Source organism: Ambystoma mexicanum, chromosome 14, assembly GCF_040938575.1.
Source record: "Ambystoma mexicanum isolate Mex_15411 chromosome 14, UKY_AmexF1_1, whole genome shotgun sequence".
Lineage (NCBI taxonomy): Eukaryota > Metazoa > Chordata > Amphibia > Caudata > Ambystomatidae > Ambystoma > Ambystoma mexicanum.
This window is the reverse complement of record NC_090940.1, coordinates 668,303,113-668,327,510: the sequence shown is the minus strand read 5'-3', so window position 1 is coordinate 668,327,510 and position 24,398 is coordinate 668,303,113. Positions and strand designations below refer to the sequence as shown.

Sequence of the window (24,398 nt, the reverse complement as noted above, 5' to 3'; positions counted from 1 at the left end):
TATAGCTACTATAAAGCAACCCCAGAACCCGCTCACCCCTTGAACTTGAGTGCATTGAAATCCATAGCCGTTTCATCGCAAGGCGGCCTAGCCAGTATAAAGCAACCCCAGATTCCCATTATTTTAGATCCCAACTTTTCATTGAAGTTTGAAACTAATCCCCTGTATTACTATGTACTGTGCTGAAATGTCATGAGACTAATGGGCAAACCTAGCATTTCTGATTAACTTGTTTTTATGATGGCAGTGAGATAATTCCGCATCAAATGAACTTGCAACGGCTCATGTTCTAGAATCTGTTCCCTGCCCTTCCAGGTCCCATGAATGCCTCGGGGCACGCCTCTCCTGGAGGTAGTGTGGTCGAAGCATCTGGAATAGTGCAAACGTGAACTCGAACAATGAAAACAGAAGACGGGCAGGGGTGAGAGCTCAACATGTGAACTAACCCCAAGATGGACGTGCGCTCACCTCGTCCTCCAGGCTCTGGAGAGACTTTCTGAACTCCTCCGCTTGCGCCTCTATTTCGGAAGGTGCCTCCGAGGAGGTATCGGAATACTTGGCTCGGAGTCGCTCCATCAGTCTTTCAAGCTTGAGCCGCTCCTCTGCAATTCTGTCCAGAAGCTCCTAGAAGCAAAGATGAGATTTAGAGAGTGCCCAGCACTGGAAGGTTTGCATCCTCCAAACACCGGTAGGGTCCCTACCAGCCAGCACTTTCATATAGAGCAAAAGCCACAAAATACCCAGAGATAGAGTCCATGGGTCACTCAGCGAGATACAATATTAAGCTTTTGCATCAGACAGTTTCCCTCAAAAGGCAGAAGTAGATCTATAAACAGGGCACAAAAGGTTTGAAAATTCGAGGATTACTTCCAGTTGACAGGGTCGCTACAGGATTCTGCAAATTCTCCCTCTCTCCGCTTAATGCAGTCCCAAACATCAGAGTTTCAGTGGGAAAGTTCCTGAATGCTGCAGGCTTCGTGCCAGAGTGTCTGCTTTCACCAGACTGGAGATATTCAATGGGTGGTTCCCAATTTTTTGGTTAAGGGGGATTAGGCTCTGCTTGGGAGGGCTAAGCAGAAGGCAAGCATAAATGAGCCTAATTACCTCTCTCTATATCCGCTTTATTGGCCAACAGTATTCTGCATTTGTGTTATTCACTATATTAGTTTAAACAGTTTTTACAAATCTGTTTTTATGTTTTGTTTGTAGTTACCATCACGACTCATTGGGGTTCATGTGATGGCTTCACTTACACTCAAGAAATACTTTGTCCTGAAGAAGGCTAGAACAAGAGTAATAGACACCCGGGATGGTGCTTAATAGACCAACCTGGCCGAAACATATGTAGACATATCCAGGGGACAGTTAATAAGCCATCCCAAGCGTAAAAGAGACTATCTACTGTTTCTTTAGTTGAATCATTGAATGCAAATAATTGACAAATCAATACAAGGTTGATAAATTCAAGAGTCAATTTGTGTACCTATAAATAGGTGTCACATACTAACCCCACTACGTAATTTAAAGCTGGATATAATAAGCCATAGACAATAGAATATGCCTTTTTAGTTGTGCCTTGTGGAAAGTGCACAGAACTAGGTGATCATGTTTTTTATGATTGATGATACATTTATGTATGAATAAACTATTTTAAATGTGTTTATAAAACTGGTTTGGCATGGTATATGTTTAAACTAATATAGTGAATAACACAAATGCAGAATACTGTAGGCTTATAAAGTGGCTATAGAGAGGGGTAATTAGGCTCATTTATGCTTGAGTTCTGTTTCACCAGACTGTACAGAGTAGCAGAACACAGGCCTCTCATAGCAGAACACAGGCCTCTCATAGCAGAACACAGGCCTCTCATAGCAGAACACAGGCTTCTCCTATGGTCCAATTTCAAGAATGCTGGGATTGTAGATAAAAGAAACCAGAAGAACAGGCTTCCAGAGATGGAGAAACGCATTCTGATCCCAGAAGTCTGATCTAGATACCCAAGGCACGCGGTCTCCCTGCAATATCCAGGGTCCAAGAGCTCAGGCCATGCAAGCGCCCCTCAATACCCAGGGTCCAAGTGCTCAGGCCAGAAGAGTGCCCTACAATAACCAGGGTTCAAGCGCTCAGGCCAGGAGGGCACCCTACAATAACCAGGGTCCAAGCACTCAGGCCAGGTGGGCGCCCCTCAATAACCAGGGTCCAAACGCTCAGGCCAGGAGGGCGCCCCTCAATAATAAGGGTCCAAGTGCTCAGGCCAGGCGGGCACCCTTCAATGACCAGGGTCCAAGTGCTCAGGCCAGACGGGCGCCCCTCAATAACCAGGGTCCAAGTGCTCAGGCCAGGAGGGTGCCTTACAATAACCAGGTCCAAACACTCAGGCCATGCGGGAGCCCCTCAATAATAAGGGTCCAAGTGCTCAGGCCAGGGGGGGCCCCTCAATTGCAGGGTCCAAGTGCTCAGGCCAGGCGGATGCCCCTCAATAATAAGGGTCCAAGTGCTAAGGCCAGGTGGGTGCCCCTCAATAATAAGGGTCCAGGTGCTCAGACCAGGTGGGTGCCCCACAATAATAAGGGTCCAAGTGCTCAGGCCAGGTGGGTGCCCCTCAAAAATAAGGGTCCAAGTGCTAAGGCCAGGTGGGTGCCCCTCAAAAATAAGGGTCCAAGTGCTAAGGCCAGGTGGGTGCCCCTCAATAATAAGGGTCCAAGTGCTCAGGCCAGGTGGGTGCCCCTCAATAATAAGGGTCCAAGTGCTCAGGCCAGGTGGGCACCCATCAATAATAAGGGTCCAAGTGCTCAGGCCAGGTGGGTGCCCCACAATAATAAGGGTCCAAGCGCTCAGGCCAGGCGGGCACCCCTCAATAACCAGGGTCCAAACGCTCAGGCCAGGCGGGCGCCCCTCAATAACCAGGGTCCAAGTGCTCAGGCCAGGCGGGCGCCCCTCAATAATAAGGGTCCAAGTGCTCAGGCCGGGTGGGCACCCCTCAATACCCAGGGTCCAAGAACTCAGGCCAGGTGGGTGCCCTACAACACCCAGGGTCCAAGCACTCAGGCCAGCAGGGCGCTCTACAATACCCAGGGTCCAAGCACTCAGGCCGGCAGGGTGCCTTAAAATACCCAGGGTCCAAGCACTCAGACTAGCAGGGCGCTCTACAATACCCAGGGTCCAAGCACTCAGGCCAGCAGGGCGCCCTACAATACCCAGGGTCCAAGTACTCAGGGCAGGGTGGCGCCCCTCAATAATAAGGGTCCAAGCACTCAGGCCAGGCAGGCGCCCCTCAATAATAATGGTCCAAGCACTCAGGCCAGGCGGGTGCCCCTCAATAATAAGGGTCCAAGCACTCAGGCCAGGCAGGCGCCCCTCAGTAATAATGGTCCAAGCACTCAGGCCAGGCGGGTGCCCCTCAATAATAAGGGTCCAAATGCTCAGGCCAGGAGGGCGCCCTACAATACCCAGGGTCCAAGTACTCAGGCCAGGAGGGCACCCTACAATACCCAGGGTCCAAGCACTCAGGCCAATCATACGAATTCCAGGCAGCACCTGACAATAAATACGGGCCATGTACACAGGACGTCTGGACATATTGCACTAACCATGAACAGAATCAATCATACAATGAAAGCGCCGCTCCCAAGCCATGTGGGCACTGAACACATGACATGTGATATGTTCAGAAGGCTTTATTCTTGCCAGGGTGGATAGTGGGGTGAATGTCTAATGGCACAAGGGGTTTCTCGATTAATGGAAAATAATGTTTCATTCTCAGAAGAAGCTAAATAAAAAGATGGAAGCAAGGAGTGAACTGTAGTACCTAGGGGTGTCCTGGCTGGCAACGATGCTAGTCGCCCCATCATTGGTGGTCTAATTTCTCCCCCACAACTTTAGGGTCCTAGCCCAGCACCCTTCTTGGCAGAGTCAGCGCCCAGCTCAGTAAAGTTGGCATCTAGAGATATAATGCTTGGTCCACTTCTTGTGCCGGACAAGTCTGGGCTGGCACTATTTTCCAGAGTTTACATATGGGGAGTTACGAGTGTACCCTTTGTTCGGGGGATACAGTGCCCAGCTGGCTGTTTGTAAATTCCCAGGAAATAGCGGTGAACTTATTCTTGCTGAGGTCAAGGTTTGAGCTTCTAGCTGGCCAGTTGCAAATTCCCAGGAATATATATAGTGCCTTGCCTCAAACAAGGAGGTATAGGGACCCACTTCCTCTCGTTGGGCCCAAGGTTATAGGTTATGTATATGGAATAAGTTACTTACCTGAAACTCCGGTTCTCCAGCATTGGTATCTTTCATAGGTTCACATGCTGTGACTATTCCCCGTCAGGCTGGGAATCCTCAGTAACTTAGAGCAGTTTAAATTATAGTGAAACTTTCAGTCACTTTTGTGCTCTAGTAGGATCCTTTTTGGGTCATGCTGCCCCAGCCAATAGGCAAGGCTCCCTTAGCTCCACCCCAGTCGGCCATCTTCAGATTTTGGCGAGCGCACGAGAGCGGCAATACGAGCCAATGAGAACAGCCAGAGGGGTAGGCGGGAGGGTCGCATGTGAATCTATTAAAGATACCAACGCTGGACAACAGGAGTTACAGGTAAGTAATGTATTTCATCTACAGAATTGCATCTTTCATAGATTCACATGCTGTGAATAGATTATGCAGCAGTTTACAACCTTGTGAAAAGAGCAGAGGCAAGCTCAAAGTAGCAAGCTTACCACTAGAGACCACTAACCCCCAGCCAACAGGACTGGCCAACATCGGACCCTGCAACAGAATACCTGTCGACACAATGGAACTTGGTGAATGTATGCACCGATCTCCACGTGTGTGTCCTGCAGCTCTCTAGGAGCGGAGTAGCAAAGAGGAAAGCAGTAGTGGCTGCCACTGCCCTGGTGGTGTGCGCTCTGGGCCTGCCAGGAAGAGGCCTGCCAGCTTGCTGATGGCAAAAGGAGATGCATGCAGGAATCCACCTGGATATAGAAGGCTTGGCAAGTGCCTTTCCTGCCCCGGTGGGGCCAAACGTTATGAACAGCTGTGACTTGTGATGAAGGTTCTTGGTCTGGCCAATGTAACACTCGAGAGCCTGTACCACATTCAACGAGTGCAATGATCGCTCGGTCGGTGAAGCAGGCAAGCCAATGAATACGGGCAACACCACTGGCTCATTGAGGTGGAACATGGACGGCACTTTTAACATACATGTCAGGTTAATGCGCAAGACAACTTTGGATCTATGAAAAGTCAAGTAAGGGGCTTTGACTGAAAACGCCTGGAGCTCACCAAGTCTCCGGCCGAGGTAATGGCCACTAAAATAGCAGTCTCCAGGATAGATGCTTGATCGGTGTCCTGTGCATAGGCTCAAAGGGTGCTTTCATGAGCCTTGATAGGACAACATTAAGTTCCCATGTAGGAGCTGGTCGACCGAATAGGTGGAAACGACCTGAAAAGGCCTCTCAGAAATGATTTGACCAACCTCTGCGACCATAGTGAAGGCCTGCCCGGCAAGCGATTATACCTGGAGATGGCGGCCAGGTGCACCTTGATGGAGGTGTGGGCCAACACTGCTTGCGCAGGGGAAAACATATGTGAGAATGTCATGTGCCTGGATATGCTGGGGTTGAAGGTTGTGCCTTCTACACCAGACCGAAAATCGATTCCACTTACTCTTTTAACATTTTAAAGGTGGACGGCACACAGGCATGGGGCAGAACATCTTGGCAGTCCTGCAGTAGGTGTAGCAGCCCAAGCTCTAACAACACAGGAGCCAGGCCGTCACATTGAGTGATACATTCTGATAGGAGGAGCTGAGGCACGCGATCACTAGTACTGAGTAGCAGAACTTCTTCGGCCATGCAGGGGCCAATAATACCAGTTTGCACTGATACTGTCTGAAGACGCTGATGACTCATGACACCATATGAATGGGTGGAGATGCGCATAAGAACTTCCCTTCCCATGGGAATGCAAATGTGTCCCACAGGCTCTCAGGTTGGGGAAATGTGCCGGCGAATGCTTTGCACCTCTTGTCGCTGGCCACAAAAAGGATCCACTTCTGACGTGCACCAACAATGGAACACCCAGTGTAGCTGTTCCAATTGAAGTTCCCAGTCGTGACAAGAGCGGAGTTCCCTGCTGAGGGAGTCGGCTACGGTGTTGTATATCCGTGGAAGTTGGAGAGGAAGCAGACACATCTGGTAGGTGTAGAGGAAGCAGAAACATCTGGTAGTTTAACACCCAGTGTGATGGGGCCTGTGCCTCTGCTTGCTGGCAGGTGCTGGGACCTCATCTGACCCTGCTTGTGGATATAGAACATTTTGGTGGTGTTTTCCATGAGGATTCGTACTACCTTTCTGCGTAGTAGTGGCAGGAAGGGCTTGGAGCCCAGAAAACTGCACGTAGCTCCCGGAGGTTTATATGTAGCAACTTATCCTGCTCCGTCCATAGACCTCTGGCATGAAGGTTGTGCGAGTGCGCTTCCCAGCCTTCAAGGCAGGCATCTGACGAGATGGTGTTATCACGAAAAAATGAGGTGAGCCCACTGATCGAATCAGGGCGTGGACTCAGTGAAAATCAAGAAATACCGCAAAAAAATGAGTCCAAGCCGTAAAATATCACAAGAGTGAATACATCATAGAACACAAACGTAAGCAGATTCAGCAGAGAACAAAACGGCAATCAGAGGCATTCAACAACTTAATATCATGAAAATAAGTTTTAGTAATACAGACATATTAGAAACACAACACAAATACCTAACCCACAGACGCACAACCCAATCCACTAGCATCCACCCGCAATGAAACCCCAAATGAATGAACCACATTCACACTCCATCTTCACACAAAGAAACATTAATCCATAGACGGGAACGGGGGGGGGGCAAAACAGCCTGCACCCAGCACCGACTACTAATACTGTGTGCGACTACTCTGTACAACGTGAATATGATATTTTGACACCTACATACAATTAATTTCCACACAAAAATATTTATAACACGTCTATTTCTACAGCATGTTCTGCAATAAGAAATGACTGGATGGTGGCCGGGTGATTGGGTAGACGAAAAGGAGTTCCCTGGACCAGATGAGACCATATGGACCACCCATATATGATCCGAGTAATTTATAACACACATGCACACAGGTGTTACAATGCAGCTTGTCTCGGAACTGCTGCGTGAGGAGGATGCGGGGCTTGTACCCACTGTGTGTCCAAGAACTCCTGTAACAGGCGCATGTGCAGCCAGCAATGACTGATGCGAGGAATGCAAGACGACATCATGCCCAACAGCGACTGACACTGCTGTAACAGGCCCATGTGCAGCCAGCAATGGCTGATGAGAGGAATGCAAGACGACATCATGCCCAACAGTGACTGACACTCCTGTAACAGGCCCATGTGCAGCCAGCAATGACTGATGAGAGGAATGCAAGATGACATCATGCCCAACAGTGACTGACACTCCTGTAACAGGCCCATGTGCAGCCAGCAATGACTGATGAGAGGAATGCAAGACGACATCATGCCCAACAGTGACTGACACTCCTGTAACAGGCGCATGTGCAGCCAGCAATGACTGATGAGAGGAATGCAAGACGACATCATGCCCAACAGCGACTGATACTGCTGTAACAGGCCCGTGTGCAGCCAGCAATGACTGATGAGAGGAATGCAAGACGACATAATTCCCAACAGTGACTGACACTCCACATGTGCAGCCAGCAATGACTGATGAGAGGAATGCAAGACGACATCATGCCCAACAGTGACTGACACTCCTGTAACAGGCGCATGTGCAGCCAGCAATGACTGATGAGAGGAATGCAAGACGACATCATGCCCAACAGCGACTGACACTGCTGTAACAGGCCCATGTGCAGCCAGCAATGACTGATGAGAGGAATGCAAGACGACATCATTCCCAACAGTGACTGACACTCCACATGTGCAGCCAGCAATGACTGATGAGAGGAATGCAAGACGACCTCATGCCCAACAGTGACTGACACTCCTGTAACAGGCCCATGTGCAGCCAGCAATGACTGATGAGAGGAATGCAAGACGACATCATGCCCAACAGTGACTGACACTCCTGTAACAGGCGCATGTGCAGCCAGCAATGACTGATGAGAGGAATGCAAGACGACACCATGCCCAACAGCGACTGATACTGCTGTAACAGGCCCGTGTGCAGCCAGCAATGACTGATGAGAGGAATGCAAGACGACATCATTCCCAACAGTGACTGACACTCCACATGTGCAGCCAGCAATGACTGATGAGAGGAATGCAAGACGACATCATGCCCAACAGTGACTGACACTCCTGTAACAGGCGCATGTGCAGCCAGCAATGACTGATGAGAGGAATGCAAGACGACATCATGCCCAACAGCGACTGACACTGCTGTAACAGGCCCATGTGCAGCCAGCAATGACTGATGAGAGGAATGCAAGACGACATCATTCCCAACAGTGACTGACACTCCACATGTGCAGCCAGCAATGACTGATGAGAGGAATGCAAGACGACATCATGCCCAACAGTGACAGACACTGCAGTGGAAGTGCTGTGCTGGTGCACCTTGTGAAGGAGGGTGGACACCCACTCCTGGGAAGGTATGGCTTTGCAGGACAATGTGATACGCTTTGCTCCCAGATACAACGCATGCTGAGCTGGAACCAGGCAAGATTTCATGAAAGTTATGGAGAAGTCGAGGGGCTCGGTCTAGATGGGGCATCACCGGAGCTAGGCATTTCATAAAACACCCTTTGGGCCAACCGAAGGGCAAATGGCAGAGCTTTGAATTGGTAATGCATGCAGCCTACTACAAACCGCAGGATGCGGTGCTGTGAGTAGCAAATAGGGGTGTGAAAATATGCGTCATCCAGGTTGAGTGTTGCTAGGAAACCCCCTTGTTGTAAATGAGAGAGTACTTGTAGTGGCAGCATACGAAAGGTTTGTGCGCTGAGGAACTTGTTGAGGACTCTTAAATCCCAGATGGATCTCCAACATCCTGACTTTTTCCTTACCAGGCAGTATCTTGAAAGATCCCTGTTCCTGTCGGTGTGTTGAACGGCATGTCTAACACCTTGGCTTGTACTCCAGCCTGAAATTTGTTGATTTGAGCCAGCCATGCCTTCCGAGTACAGCCCGTTACCCAGCTGGCGGAATCTCATGTGTGCAACATCGACGCACAGCGTGATGGCAGGGTCCGATGCCGCCTTGCCTTCGTGTTAGATCTACAGTGCTTCCTGTCGCTTATCCTCGGGGGGGAGCGGGGCTCCAAAAGGGGACCCAGCTTATACCATAACTCACGGTCATACCCAACGAGATAGGCCATGGCGTTTGCACCTTGATTATCCTGGCAGCTGTGGTGCTAACTTTCTAGACATCTTCCTTCCTTGTCAGGTGGAACGGAGCAAGACGGACGATTTGTCGGACCTTTTACGGACAGCAGCAGAGACAGTAGAGTCAGGCGTGTGCTATGTGCAGAGGCAGACAGGGGCAGAGTTGGGGACCCTCTACTTCTTATCGAATCTGTCTTTCTTTGCTGGCTCTGTGGGGTGGGGGGGCATAGTGACGAGACCATCATCCCAGATACCCTCTAAGAGAGGAACAGCCAGTATGGATTTCTTCTGGGTTTCCCTCCCCTGGTACAGAAGGATGATAATAGAGCACAAAAGTGACTGGCCTTGCAGCTTTCTCTGTTCTTGCAGGGGAACCCGTCGGTGCCTCCGTCGCAATCGTAGGCCCTGGCGTATCTCCACCTCTCCGTCAGCGTCCTCTGGACTTGCAGGTTTCTCTGTTCTTGCAGGGGAACCCGTCGGTGCCTCTGTCGTAATCGCAGGCCCTGGGGTATCTCCACCTCTCCATCAGCCTCCTCTGGCCTTGCAGATTTCTCTGTTCTTGCAAGTGAACCCAGAGGTGATTCAGTCGCAATCGCAGGCTCTGGGGTATCTCTACCTCTTAGGCGGCCTGGTCTCTGTCAGCCTCCTCTGGCCTTGCAACTTTCTCTGTTTTTGCAGGGGATCCTGGTGGTTCGTCAGTTACAAGTGGTTTCTTCTCTTGTAGGTCTCTCCTCATCTTCTGGTGACAAACTCTCGCTGCCAGTTCCTCAAAACGAATCCCCTTGGCCCAGTTTGATGGACACACTTATAGAGATGCGGGTGGGAGGTCTTAATACCAAGGCTTGGTATTGGCTCGCCCCAAGGCATCCAACTGGGAGTCCTTCTGGTTGGTTTGCTTCCTTGAGTGGTAGTATTGCAGGCTCCAGACTCTGTGTGTTTCTCAGAGGCTGTAACCAGACATCTTGGAATGGGGCGGAAGTCACACTCCTTGCGCTTGGCTCTGCGTGAGCTCCCTACTTGCTCGCCTCTGTGTGAGTGCCCCACTTGGCCAAGGGGTTCAGGTGGCCCCTAGGATGGCATTTGTATGTATAGTTGCATGTAGCACGAACAGAACAGAAAGCAACAGAGCTCTGTACATGTTGTAGAGGGTAACATATGAAAGAAGGGGGGGCGAGTTTTAATTTGCGGGATTGGATGTTGCCGTCATGGGGGTGTGATGTAACGGAGGAACGCATGGAGCTAGACAGGAAATCACATTGCCCTACTGTTTGTTCCTTCCCAGCCCGTTTTCATTAGATTTTACGAAGGATTAACACCATTTTCTTTTGGAGAGAAAACCTCTAGGATCTAGAAGTACCCAGCCCGTTATGCACCCCGAAAAGATGAAATCCTCTGGAAATATATCAAGTATTGCCTATGCTGTTGATCATCACAGTATCTTTGACTGACAGACAAAGCCACAGAGTGCCCAAAGGCACTGGTGCACTTGGATGGGGAGTTTACTCCAAGAATTTGATTCAAATCATTGGTAGAAAGTCTCACTCTTTGCCTCAGTGGTCACTCCCTTAATCCTACACAATACCTACAGATGCCCTACTCTGGACTAAAGCCGGTGGGCTACATCGCAGCAATCAAAAGGGCCAATGAAAAGGCTGGGGTTCCTACCTGAAGGCGAGCCGCTTTCTCTGGAACACCCGTGGACTTCAAGTCTCGCAAGGAGGATGAGGCATCAAGCAAGGAACTCCAACCTTGGCTCACTTCTTCGGCCATCTTGTCTCGTTCCTCCATCTCCGACTCCACCGCGTGTTTACTCTTCTGGGCTTTCTGAGAGAGGCTAAAGAGAAATGGTACAAAGAGAAGCTCTAGAGGAGATCAAAACACTCGTAGATACGTTGGCTGGCATTGACGTGACTTACTGGCTTCGGGCCTGTAGGGATAAGCGCCAGCAAACTCTCTGCTATTACTGTGGCGTGGGGCCCTGCCATGCTGCACACCAGGGAATATGTGCAAGAGTTTGCCCCGGTGCAGTGTCTGCAAACCATGGTAATTGATTGTGGTGGGAGCTGCATCGGGGTATGGCCCTGGATGCGGAACCGTATGGCCCTGGATGCGGAACCTGCAGGGCTTCGCTGCTGAACAGAGTTTGCATGGTTGCAGGCCATGCGCTGCATGCAGTACCTATAACGCATGACTGTATGCCTTGCATAGCAAGTACCACACTCGGGGGTACTGTGCCAGCCATGAGCACACCCGGTGGGCACTGCAATTGAGCCTTGGCTCCATGTCATGCTCTTAGTGCCACGCACGCCGGGCAACCTGCATGCCAGTGGATACTGTGGTAAGGAATATTATGTAGAGGGTAGAACATGCTCTGTGTGATGTCATGAGTAGTGCATGGCACGGGTGGCATCACCAATGGAGTCTTTGAGGTTTTAAGTCAGAACCCCAATTACCTGTCAAGTAACATGTTTTATTTAGATGCACACGTGTCCATGTATGGACCCAGCTTGAGTGAGACTAAGCGTTCAACGTTAAGAAGACATGACGCTTGGCCTGGGGTTTCATCTGCTGAAGCTGGAGGCGGTCGGTGGCCTGTGGGAAACAGTGTGTCTTGTAGTGTGGCGTGTAAAGGGTACAGTGGTAACGCATGGGTTAAACATACTCCACTCAGCCGAAGCCTCTGCTGCTTGGAGCCCCACATCTCAGGCCACCTTTCATTTTGGGGGCCATTCGCCATTGCCAGTGTTCCTGCGCTGCACTCTGTGATTGGTCCATTCTTAATGTACCTCGCCGTACTTTATTCTTGCTATCAGTACTTCACCTCACTATGTCTTCCTCCTTGCAGCCGAGAGCCTTATTACAGAGACCCATAGGGGACGCTCTATGTGGGAATATGCTTTCCATGATCCCCAAGGAGCTACGATCATTGAAATTGCACCTCATAGTACAACGTAGACAAGGCCGGGGTAAGCGGGTTCCTGGTGCTGGGCACTCACCTGTGACACTTGTCCTGCAGGGACAGGATCTCCTGCGGGATGAAACCTGTTTCGGCTGCCTGCGCAGGCAGTAGGCTCTTCACCCGGCGAAGCAGCAAAGCCAGGAAGCGCCGCTCTTCGTCGATGTTCAGCTCATAGCGGCGGGTGCGATGCAGGCAATCCAGCAGCTCCCGCCTGGCAGAACTCTTCTTGGCTTTCTCTGGCAGCTCTTCTTGGAAATGCTCCAGAAGGATGGTTTCTCTCTCAATCTGGGAGGGAAGAAGAAAGATAGCAACTTAGTTTCGAGGTCAGGGGCAGTCACACCTTGTGCTCTGGAGGCGTAGTGTAGAGTGGTAGCAGGGACGCAGAGATCTGCCTGGCACGGCTCCACTCAGTGGGTGACATCCCAAAAGCTACTGTCAACACAGACCTGAGTCATAGTCCTTTTTAACACTTGGAACGTGTCTCAGATCTCAAAGGCCAGGCACCCATGGGAGTCACATTTGTGGGCAAATGTTCCTGCTTTAACAGAAATATGATCAGGAGCTGTCGAGAGTGAGATTATGCTTCAAGGCTAGAGTGACTGCAGGACGCAGAGTGTGCATCCGCACCCCGTAAGTCTGGGCCTCATTTTACAAAAACAACAAATGGGGGGGGGGGAGGCCACATGGCTGAGCAAAAGTCTTGGTTTTAAACCTATTGTGGGGTTAGAAGGAGGGCTACTTTTAAAATGATGCATTTGTATCGAGCTCGCTATACATTATATACACTTGCTTTGCTGTGCGCATTACTCGTTGCTGCTCGAAGTTCCATGCAAGCACAATTGGAATCCCTGCTTTGGAATATTGTGAAACTTGGTCCCACAATTTGAGGACGTTGGGTGGCTCATCGCTTGTAATTGGGGTTGTATATATTGGGCACTTGTCTTAGCCATTGAACCCCAACATCGTGCAGCCATTGGAGATGAATTTGGCACGCGCTGTTGCACAGAGCCTCCCAGGGAGTGCACACAGTCTATGGCACGCGCTGATGCAGAGAGCCTCGCAGGGAGCACGCAGTCTATGGCCCTCGATTATGCAGAGAGCCTCGCAGGGAGCACCCAGGCTATGGCACACACTGATGCAGGGAGCCTCGCAGGGAGCACAACCTCTATGGCACACGCTGATGCAGAAAGCATAGCAGGGAGCACACACAGTCTATGGCATGCACTGATGCAGAGAGCCTCGCAGGGAGCGCACACAGTCTATGGCACGCGCTGATGCAGAGAGCCTCGCAGGGAGCTTTCAAGCTATGGCACACACTGATGCAGAGAGCCTCGCAGGGAGCACAACCTCTATGGCACACGCTGATGCAGAGAGCATAGCAGGGAGCACACACAGTCTGTGGCATGCACTGATGCAGAGAGCCTCGCAAGGAGCACACACAGTCTATGGCATGCGCTGATGCAGAGAGCCTCGCAGGGAGCACACACAGTCTATGGCACGCGCTGATGCAGAGAGCCTCACAGGGAGCACACAGGCTATGGCACACGCCAATGCAGAGAGCCTCGCAGGGAGCACACAGTCTATGGCACGCGCTGATGCAGAGAGCCACGCAGGGAGCACACAGTCTATGGCACGCGCTGATGCAGAGAGCCTCGCAGGGAGCACCCAAGCTATGGCACACACTGATACAGACAGCCTTGCAGGGAGCACACACAGTATATGGCACGCGCTGATGCAGAGAGCCTCGCAGGGAGCACACAGTCTATGGCACACGCTGATGCAGAGAGCCTCGCAGGGAGCACACAGGCTACGGCACACGCTGATGCAGAGAGCCTCGCAGGGAGCACACAGTCTATGGCACGCGCTGATGCAGAGAGCCTCGCAGGGAGCACACACAGTCTATGGCATGTGCTGATGCAGAGAGCCTCGCAGGGAGCACACAGTCTATGGCACGCGCTAATGCAGAAAGCCTCGCAGGGAGCACACACAGTCTAGCTGATGCAGAGAGCCTCGCAGGGAGCACACAGTCTATGGCACGCGCTGATGCAGAGAGCCTCGCAGGGAGCACACAGTCTATGGCACGCGCTGATGCAGAGAGCCTCGCAGGGAGCACACAGTCTATGGCACGCGCTGATGCAGAGAGCCTCGCAGGGAGCACACAGTCTATGGCACGCGCTGATGCAGAGAGCCTCGCTGGGAGCACACAGTCTATGGCACACGCTGATGCAGAGAGCCTCGCAGGGAGCACTAGCAGAAACTGCTGTCCCTTGAGCAATGCGAATGGGGCAGATTAATAATGCTGCCTGCCGTTCGTGTGAAGTAAGGAGGATGGTTGTGAAACCCAACCGAGGTGCATTTAGGCTCTTGGTACTTCGCCTGGGGGCCACTGGGACCTTCCATGCAGCAAAGGGAACACAATACTGAAGCCATCCTCGTGTTGCTCTACGTGTGCCCATGACGACGTATACGTTCTGTAAGCACATGAAACCCAAACCAAAACCTTTATTAATATTTATGATCAACTACACCCGAGATGAGATGTGGCCAAACTTAAACTGCCCACATTCCTGGTTCACCCCTTAACCAGTGTGTGATCCTGTGCAAATGATGTAATCTCACAGTGCCATATATGGATGGAGTCCTGTACGTGATTCACTTCACAGACTAAAAGACCCACTTAGGGTTTTCTTCACTATAGAGGTACCGGATATTTGAGTAAGAATGGTGAGGATTCGTGTATTGCACAGCACACAGCGGCTCGTCTCTATTGCACAGCACACAGCGGCTTGTCCCTATTGCACAGCACACAGCGGCTCGTCCCTATTGCACAGCACACAGCGGCTCGTCCCTTTTGCACAGCACACAGCGGCTCGTCCCTTTTGCACAGCACACAGCGGCTCGTCTCTATTGCACAACACACAGCGGCTCGTCCCTATTGCACAGCACACAGCGTCTCGTCCCTATTGCACAGCACACAGCGTCTCGTCCCTATTGCACAGCACACAGCGTCTCGTCCCTTTTGCACAGCACACAGCGGCTCGTCTCTATTGCACAGCACACAGCGGCTCGTCTCTATTGCACAGCACACAGCGGCTCGTCTCTATTGCACAGCACACAGCGGCTCGTCTCTATTGCACAGCACACAGCGGCTCGTCCCTATTGCACAGCACACAGCGGCTCGTCTCTATTGCACAGCACACAGCGGCTCGTCCCTATTGCACAGCACACAGCGGCTCGTCTCTATTGCACAGCACACAGCGGCTCGTCTCTATTGCGCAGCACACAGCGGCTCGTCTCTATTGCACAGCACACAGCGGCTCGTCCCTATTGCACAGCACACAGCGGCTCGTCTCTATTGCACAGCACACAGCGGCTCGTCTCTATTGCACAGCACACAGCGGCTCGTCTCTATTGCACAGCACACAGCGGCTCGTCTCTATTGCACAGCACACAGCGGCTCTCGTCTCTCAGCTCAGGCTGACAAGGGGCTGATGACGCCCCCTGCAAAGCCCTTTCCGGGAAGCCATCTCTGGTGGTGCAGACACATCTGCAATTCAGAAGGTGTGTAGGTCTTTTACCCACAGGGCTCGGACAGAGGCCTGGCAGACGTGTGCCCTGCGTGCGTAGCGGTGCTACAGTTTTGTTGTGTGTGTTAAAAGGCCACTAAAGGTACCGAAACGTTGAGAGGGAGAAAGACGGCCACTGCAGGCCGCTTCTGAAGCGCTACCACGTCTAAGTGGGTAGGGTTGCCCACCGTAGCCTGCCCAGCTTTACTCGGCAGGGCTGGTCTAGACTGCATCAGTAGCCAAGCAGGTCTCCCTGCTTCTTCCACTCGCTGCCTCCCGACAGTCCTCCCCAGCGTCTGGATTAGCCAGTGCCACCCCTCGGGCTCTCATTATTCCATCTGCTGAACAGGACGATGCAGTCCTTGCTCAAGGCACCTTTGCCGTGTCTCCTATTGCCATTGCTGCGGCTAGTGCTTTCTACGAATCACAAAAGTAAACTACTGCCGAACTCCGGGGCAAACTTTACATACTTTCAGAAAACCAACAAAAACTATTCCAGTGCTACCAAGAACATGGATCTCCTTTCAGCGTAAATAGATGAGAGGAACGCGGGCTTCTGACCCAGGCCCCGGGCCGCATGGAGGGCCTGGGAGTTTAGGCGCGGGGTGGGGGTGAAGATGGCGCGAAAGCCATGAGGAGGGGCGGCGTGATGGCGCCACCAAAACAAAAGGAAACAGGAAGGGAGGAAGCTGCACCTGGAAAGGGTGCGAAAGGTAGCGGCAGGGGGGCAGGGAAAGCCCGGCCCCCAGGGGAAAAGTCAAAGGAGCGGAGGGGTATTTGAGGGGTAAGAAAGATAACCAAATCACAAACCAGGTAAGGAGCCTACCTCTGTGGGTAAGCTCCCTGGGACCTGGACAGAGGAAAGCTTTTTTGCCACCCACCCCACCCTGCAAAAAAAAAATAATAAAAAAATAACGGAAAAGAAGGAAAGGAACAGAAAACGGAACGCCGAGTACTTTCTTTGTACACGGTCCAAAGCAAGTCGTAGGCGGCATGTCCCCAGGGACGGAGGCCCAAGGAGGACAAGAACTCGGAACAAGCCTGGACAGTGTGCCCAAAAGCTGATAACAATGTATTATTTTCTTATGTTATGTATTTTCTGCAAGAAAATAAAAATGCCTATGGCCTACTACATTTCCACAAATAGAACTAGTCTGTGCTATCATTACTTGCTTAAGGATCTGGGAGGGGGAGCAAAGGGAGGCCACACTACTCAGCCTGTAGAAACTGCTTCCGAAAAAGAAGCAACAGGGAAAAACTGGCGGCAAACTTTAAGGCCCTGGCAATATCACCCGAGACAGCGGCAGGGGGACGAGGATCCGGGTCCTGTGTCGCTTTAGGTGAGACTAATAGCTTGAATATCATAAGCAGCCCTGACACTGTTGGAACATGCGTGGGAACACACAGTATTCAGGCCGGCCATGATAGTTACACCCTAGTCCACTTAAATATTCACACCTTCAAATGAATGTGAAAGACAGAAAGCGACCATCAGGCCTTGGCAGGAGTAGGGACCAGGGCAGGACAGGCGCTTGCTGGGCACGGAGAGGCTTCACCTGGTAAAGCAGCGGGTCAAAGTTATATGAAGTTCTGTGAGTTGGGGGTTTTATGAAGCGCATTTCCTTCCTGGAGGGGGCCTCATGGCGCCGAGGGGGTTACCAATCCACCAACTGCCCGATGTCAATGACTCCTCTCCAGGGAACGGCCAGTGCCCTGCAGAGATGTGCTGCCAGGCCCGAGAAGGCCTCAGCACCCTGAGAAGCACCGGTGTGGTAGCCTGGCAGGCGGGCACTGCCCTGCAGAGATGTGCTGCCACCAGACACTCGGCACTCTGGGAAGCACCAGTGCCTTAGCCTGGCAGGCGGGCAGTGCCCTGCAGTGCGGGCGGGCACTGCTTCACTGCATTCACCAGGAAGCCAGTGGCAGCTTCTCGTGTTGATAGTGGGCACAGGGGCGGGCCACTAGAGCATGTACTCGTCAGGGCAGGGATGTGCTCACGTGTGCGCTCGTGTACACCTCCAGTGTGTGCTAGTAGACAGGTTCCTGGACACACCCAAAGTGTGATGGCACAGAAGTGAAGGCTGGTGCAAGGGAAATGAACACCTTCAGGCTGCACCGTTCATGTGTGCAGATGCCCAGCTCTAACGGGGGCACTGCCCACATTGGCCATCACCCCAGAAAGAAGCTTTCACTTCCACAGGGGCGAGGTCTTGCAGCACAGAATCAGAAAGCTCCTAGACCGGGCTCCATACAAGGCGCTGATTAATCAGTGACCAGAAAGCTCCTATACCAGGGTCCAGGCAAGGCACTGATTAAGCGGTGACCGGAAAGCTCCTATACTGGGCTCCATACAAGGCACTGAGTAAGCAGTGACCGGAAAGCTCCTATACCGAGGTCCATACAAGGTGCTGATTAAGCAGTGTCTAGAAAACTCCTATTCTGGGCTCCATACAGGGCACTGATTAATCAGTGACCAGAAAGCTCCTATACCGGGCTCCATACAAGGCACTGATTAAGCAGTGATCAGAAAGCTCCTATACCGGGCTCCATACAAGGCACTGATTAAACGGTGACCGGAAAGCTCCTATACCAGGCTCCATACAAGGCACTGATTAAGTGGTGACCAGAAAGCTCCTATACTGGGCTCCATACACGGCACTGCCTAAGCGGTGGCCAGAAAGCTCCTATACCAGGGTCAATGGAAGGCACTGATTAAGCAGTGACCAGAAAGCTCCTATACTGGGCTCCATATAAGGCACTGATTAAGCGGTGACCAGAAAGCTCTGATACCGGGCTCCATATAAGGCACTGATTAAGTGGTGACCAGAAAGCTACTATACCAAGGTCCATACAAGGCACTGAGTAAGCGGCGACCAGAAAGCTCCTATACCGGGGTCCATACAAGGCACTGATTAAGCAGTGACCAGAAAGCTCCTATACTGGGGTCCATACAAGGCGCTGATTAAGCAGTGACCAGAAAGCTCCTATACCGGGGTCCATACAAGGCACTGAGTAAGCAGTGACCAGAAAGCTCCTATACCGGGGTCCATACCAGGCACTAATTAAGCAGTGACCAGAAAGCTCCTATACGGGGGTCCATACAAGGCACTATACAAGGCACTGATTAAGCAGTGACCAGAAAGCTCCTATACTGGGGTCCATACAAGGCGCTGATTAATCAGGGACCAGAAAGCTCCTATACCGGGGTCCATACAAGGCACTGAGTAAGCAGTGACCAGAAAGCTCCTATACCGGGCTCCATACAAAGCACTGATTAAGCAGTGACCAGAAAGCTCCTATACCAGGCTCCATACAAGGCACTGATTAAGCGGTGACCAGAGAGCTCCTATACCGGGCTCCATACAAGGCACTGATTAAGCAGTGATCAGAAAGCTCCTATACCAGGGTCCATGCAAGGCACTGATTAAGCTGTGACCAGAATGCTCCTATACTGGGTTCCATACAAGGCACTGATTAAGTGGTGACCAGAAAGCTCCTATACTGGGCTCCATACAAGGCACTGATTAAGCGGTGACCAGAAAGCTCCTATACCGGGGTCCATACAAGGCACTGATTAAGCAGTGACCAGAAAGCTTCTATACCGGGGTCCATACAAGGCACTGAGTAAGCAGTGACCAGAAAGCTCCTATACCGGGGTCCATACAAGGCACTGAGTAAGCAGTGACCAGATAGCTCCTATACCGGGGTCCATACAAGGCACTGAGTAAGCAGTGACCAGAAAACTCCTATACCGGGGTCCATACAAGGCACTGATTAAGCAGTGACCAGAAAGCTCCTATACCGAGGTCCATACAAGGTGCTGATTAAGCAGTGTCTAGAAAGCTCCTATCATATACCGGTGTCCATACAGGGCACTGATTAAGCAGTGTCTAGAAATCTCCTATACCGGGGTCCATGCAAGGCACTGATTAAGCAGTGTCTAGAAATCTCCTATACCCAGGTCCATACAAGGTGCTTATTAAGCAGTGTCTAGAAAGCTCCTATACCAGGGTCCATGCAAGGCACTGATTAAGCAGTGTCTAGAAAGCTCCTATACCGAGGTCCATACAAGGTGCTGTTTAAGCAGTGTCTAGAAAGCTCCTATACCGGGTTCCACACAAGGCACTGATTAAGCGGTGACCAGAAAGCTCCTATACTGGGCTCCATATAAGGCACTGATTAAGCAGTGACCAGAAAGCTCCGATACCAGGCTCCATATAAGGCACTGATTAAGCGGTGACCAGAAAGCTCTGATACCGGGCTCCATACAAGGCACTGATTAAGCGGTGACCAGAAAGCTCCTATACCGGGGTCCATAGAAGGCACTATACAAGGCACTGATGAAGCAGTGACTAAAAAGCTCCTATACCTAGGTCCTTACAAGGCACTGATTAAGCGATGACCAGAAAGCTCCTATACTGGGCTCCATACAAGATACTGATTAAGCAGTGATCAGAAAGCTCCTATACCAGGGTCCATGCAAGGCACTGATTAAGCTGTGACCAGAATGCCCCTATACTGGGCTCCATACAAGGCACTGATTAAGCGGTGACCAGAAAGCTCCTATACCGGGGCCCATGCAAGGCACTGATTAAGCGGTGACCAGAAAGCTCCTATACCAGGGTCCATACAAGTCACTGATTAAGCAGTGACCAGAAAGCTCCTATACCAGGGTCCATACAAGGCACTGATTAAGCGGTGACCAGAAAGCTCCTATACCAGGGTCCATACAAGGCACTGATTAAGCAGTGTCTAGAAAGCTCCTATACCGAGGTCCATACAAGGTGCTGATTAAGCAGTGTCTAGAATGCTCCTATCCTATACCGGGGTCCATACAGGGCACTGATTAATCAGTGACCAGAAAGCTCCTATACCGGGCTCCATACAAGGCACTGATTAAGCAGTGATCAGAAAGCTCCTATACCGGGCTCCATACAAGGCACTGATTAAGCGGTGACCGGAAAGCTCCTTTACCAGGCTCCATACAGGCACTGATTAAGTGGTGACCAGAAAGCTCCTATACTGGGCTCCATACACGGCACTGCTTAAGCGGTGGCCAGAAAGCTCCTATACCAGGGTCAATGGAAGGCACTGATTAAGCAGTGACCAGAAAGCTCCTATACTGGGCTCCATATAAGGCACTGATTAAGCGGTGACCAGAAAGCTCTGATACCGGGCTCCATATAAGGCACTGATTAAGTGGTGACCAGAAAGCTCCTATACCAAGGTCCATACAAGGCACTGAGTAAGCGGCGACCAGAAAGCTCCTATACCGGGGTCCATACAAGGCACTGATTAAGCAGTGACCAGAAAGCTCCTATACCGGGGTCCATACAAGGCGCTGATTAAGCAGTGACCAGAAAGCTCCTATACCGGGGTCCATACAAGGCACTGATTAAGCAGTGATCAGAAAGCTCCTATACCAGGGTCCATGCAAGGCACTGATTAAGCTGTGACCAGAATGCTCCTATACTGGGTTCCATACAAGGCACTGATTAAGTGGTGACCAGAAAGCTCCTATACTGGGCTCCATACAAGGCACTGATTAAGCGGTGACCAGAAAGCTCCTATACTGGGCTCCATACAAGGCACTGAGTAAGCAGTGACCAGAAAGCTCCTATACCGGGGTCCATACAAGGCACTGATTATGATTAAGCAGTGATCAGAAAGCTCCTATACCGGGGTCCATGCAAGGCACTGATTAAGCGGTAACCAGAAAGCTCCTATACTGGGCTCCATACAAGGCACTGATTAAGCAGTGACCAGAAAGCTCCTATACCGGGCTCCATACAAGGCACTGATTAAGCGGTGACCAGAAAGCTCCTATACCGGGGTCCATGCAAGGCACTGATTAAGCGGTGACCAGAAAGCTCCTATACCGGGGTCCATGCAAGGCACTGATTAAGCGGTGACCAGAAAGCTCCTATACCGGGCTACATGCAAGGTACTGATTAAGCGGTGACCAGAAAGCTCCTATACAGGGCTCTATATAAGGCACTGTTTAAGCGGTGACCAGAAAGCTCCTATACCGGGGTCCATGCAAGGCACTGATTAAGCGGTGACCAGCAATCTCCTATACCGGGGTCCATGCAAGGCACTGATTAAGCAGTGACCAGAAAGCTCCTATACAGGGCTCTATATAAGGCACTGATTAAGCGGTGACCAGAAAGCTCCTATACCGGGCTCCATGCAAGGCACTGATTAAGCGGTGACCAGAAAGCTCCTATACAGGGCTCTATATAAGGCACTGATTAAGCGGTGACCAGAAAGCTCCTATACCGGGCTCCGTACAAGGCACTGATTAAGCAATGACTAGAAGGCACTGATATTGGGGGTCAATAAAAAGGTATCAAAACTTCAGTAGGGCGTTTTTTGGCTGGTAACCAAACGCTTCCATATTTATTTATTTATTTATTATTTGCTTGTTAGGCGCTTATACAGGAAGTACGTAATGTTTCAAAGCTCCCATAGGGTAACAGGGAGGGGACAAGGGATGAGAAACATTACAATACAAAAATATGTATCAATAACCTGGGGAGGGGAAGGTGAACCTACCATGACTTGTGAGTGTTCAGAATGTGCAAGTGCAGAGGGGAGAGGGGTGTAGGATAGGTGCTGTGGTGCTCCTGGGTGAGCAACTAGTGAAGTGCAATGTAAGGTAAGTGAGAGCCTCCAGGATGGAGTTTGAGCCGAGGCAAGTGCTGAGGATAGACAGAAGCTGGGGGGGAGGTGTTTCAATGTGGGAGGACAGAGACCCAGGGCCCTGAACACCAAACAAGCGAATTTGACATTAGCAGAGGAGAGGGAGTTAAGGAAGAGGTAAAGAGGAAAGTCTTGAGGAGCTTCGGGAATTTAAGAAAAAAGTCCTGTTCAAGGTGAAGAAGGAAGAGGGAGGCTGTTCCAAAGAAGGGAGCCCCTGCCCTCTGCTTAGCAAAAATCTTTACACACAAGGAGTTGGTGCCAGAGGAGCGCAGAGGTCTAGAGGGGAATATTTAGTGAGAGAGAGTTGCAGATAGTGTGGTCCCCGGCCCTAGATAGCCTTGTGGATGATGCAGAGGGATTTTAATTGAATCCGTGAAGCTACCGGGAGCCAGTGAAGACTTTGTAAGGCAGGATAGAGGAGGTCCCTGGGCTTGAGGTCAAAGATAAGTCTTGCTGCCCTATTCTGGATTAGCTGGAGGGGCCGCAGAGTGGACTAAGGTACATTCAGGAGGAGGCTATTGCAATAGTCAAGCATAGAGAGAACCAGGGCACGGGTAACATGGAGTCTCTGAGGGAACATGAGAAAGGGTAGAATTCCTTGGAGAAGGAAGAGCTCAATGTGGGACTTCTTGGCAGTGTCTCGCGTGTGAGGGAGGAAAGAGAGAGGGGAGTCGAAGAGGACTCTGGGGTTTCTGGATTCCAAAGAGGGCTGAGGTGGAGAGCCCATGGAGAAGTAGTCAGGTGCAGGGGGTCCCAAAAGGAAGGGTCTCAGTTTTGCTGTGATTGAGGCAGAAATCGTTGGAAGTGCACCAGGCCCGGATGGCAGAAAGGCAGTCCGGGATGATGGACGGTGCAAGGGGTTCAGCAGGAAGTTAGAAGAAGAGTTGTGCGTTGTCTGCATAACAATGGAAGTTGGGAGAGAAGGAGAAGATGAGGAGTGCCAGCCAAGTAAGGTAGATAAAGAGCCAAGGCGAGGGAACAGAGCCCTGGGGGACGCCACAGCTAGAGAAGGAAGTAGGAGAGGAGAATGTGCACAGGATGACTTGGGAGGAGCGGCCAGTTAGCAAGAAGCTCAGCCAATCCATTGCCCGCTCCAAGATACCAAGGGTGTCATGGAGCCTTAGTATGAGGTTGGAGTGGTTGACCGTGTCAAATGCAGAGGAGAGATTGAGAAGGATTAGGACAGCTGGAGAGTTGGAATCCAGGGATGAGAGCAGCTCTTCACAGGTGTTCAGAAGAGCAGTTTCCGTGCCTCTGGATGCTCAGAATCCAGACTGATGGTCGTAGAGAGCGCCAACAAGCTCAGTGTGAGAGTTGAGTTGGGGCAGGGCCAACTTCTCCAGCAGTTTCCCCAGGAAGTGGGTGATGGAAATGGGGCGGAAGTTGGCTGGTCAGGAAGGCTCTGCTGATGGTTTTTTGAGGAAGGGGCGCACAAAGCAGTGCTTGAGGGAGGATGGGTAAGAGAGTGGTTACAAAGATCGAGAGTGCAGGGGCAAGAGAGGAAGCGTCCTTGATGGTTTTGGGTGAGGAAGAGGAAACCTGTTTGGAAGAGACTTTGATGGAGAAGACGACTCTGGTGGCTTCTTCCGGAGAGACAAGGGCGCAGGAGGATGGTGAGTGGCCAAAGGAGGGAAGGGGGTGAGGGATGGGTTGTGAGAGTGAGTGACAAGGCTGTTTAGGATGTCCTGAGTTTCGTTGGTGAAGTGAGTGGCGAGTGAGTTGCAAAGGGCGCGAGAAGGAATAGGGGAGGAGGAGACTGCGGAGGGGTTGGCAAGCTCTCTGCAGATCTTGAAACATTCTGTTGTGTTGTTGACTGCGCCAGAGACC

General features: G+C 51.3%; 1 protein-coding gene across 8 annotated transcripts in view; it reads right to left on the bottom strand.

Annotated features, from left to right (window-relative positions):
* The window catches only part of SYNE2 (spectrin repeat containing nuclear envelope protein 2), a 1,840,150-nt gene that overhangs the window by 584,552 nt on the left and 1,231,200 nt on the right, over positions 1-24,398 (bottom strand). For all 8 annotated transcript variants that reach the window (XM_069638223.1, XM_069638224.1, XM_069638227.1 and 5 more), the window contains 3 exons: positions 12,341-12,588; positions 11,010-11,178; positions 469-624 (listed from right to left, as the gene is read on the bottom strand). In XM_069638223.1, the coding sequence (XP_069494324.1) occupies positions 469-624; positions 11,010-11,178; positions 12,341-12,588 (573 nt within the window). The remainder of the gene's footprint in view (positions 1-468; positions 625-11,009; positions 11,179-12,340; positions 12,589-24,398) is intronic.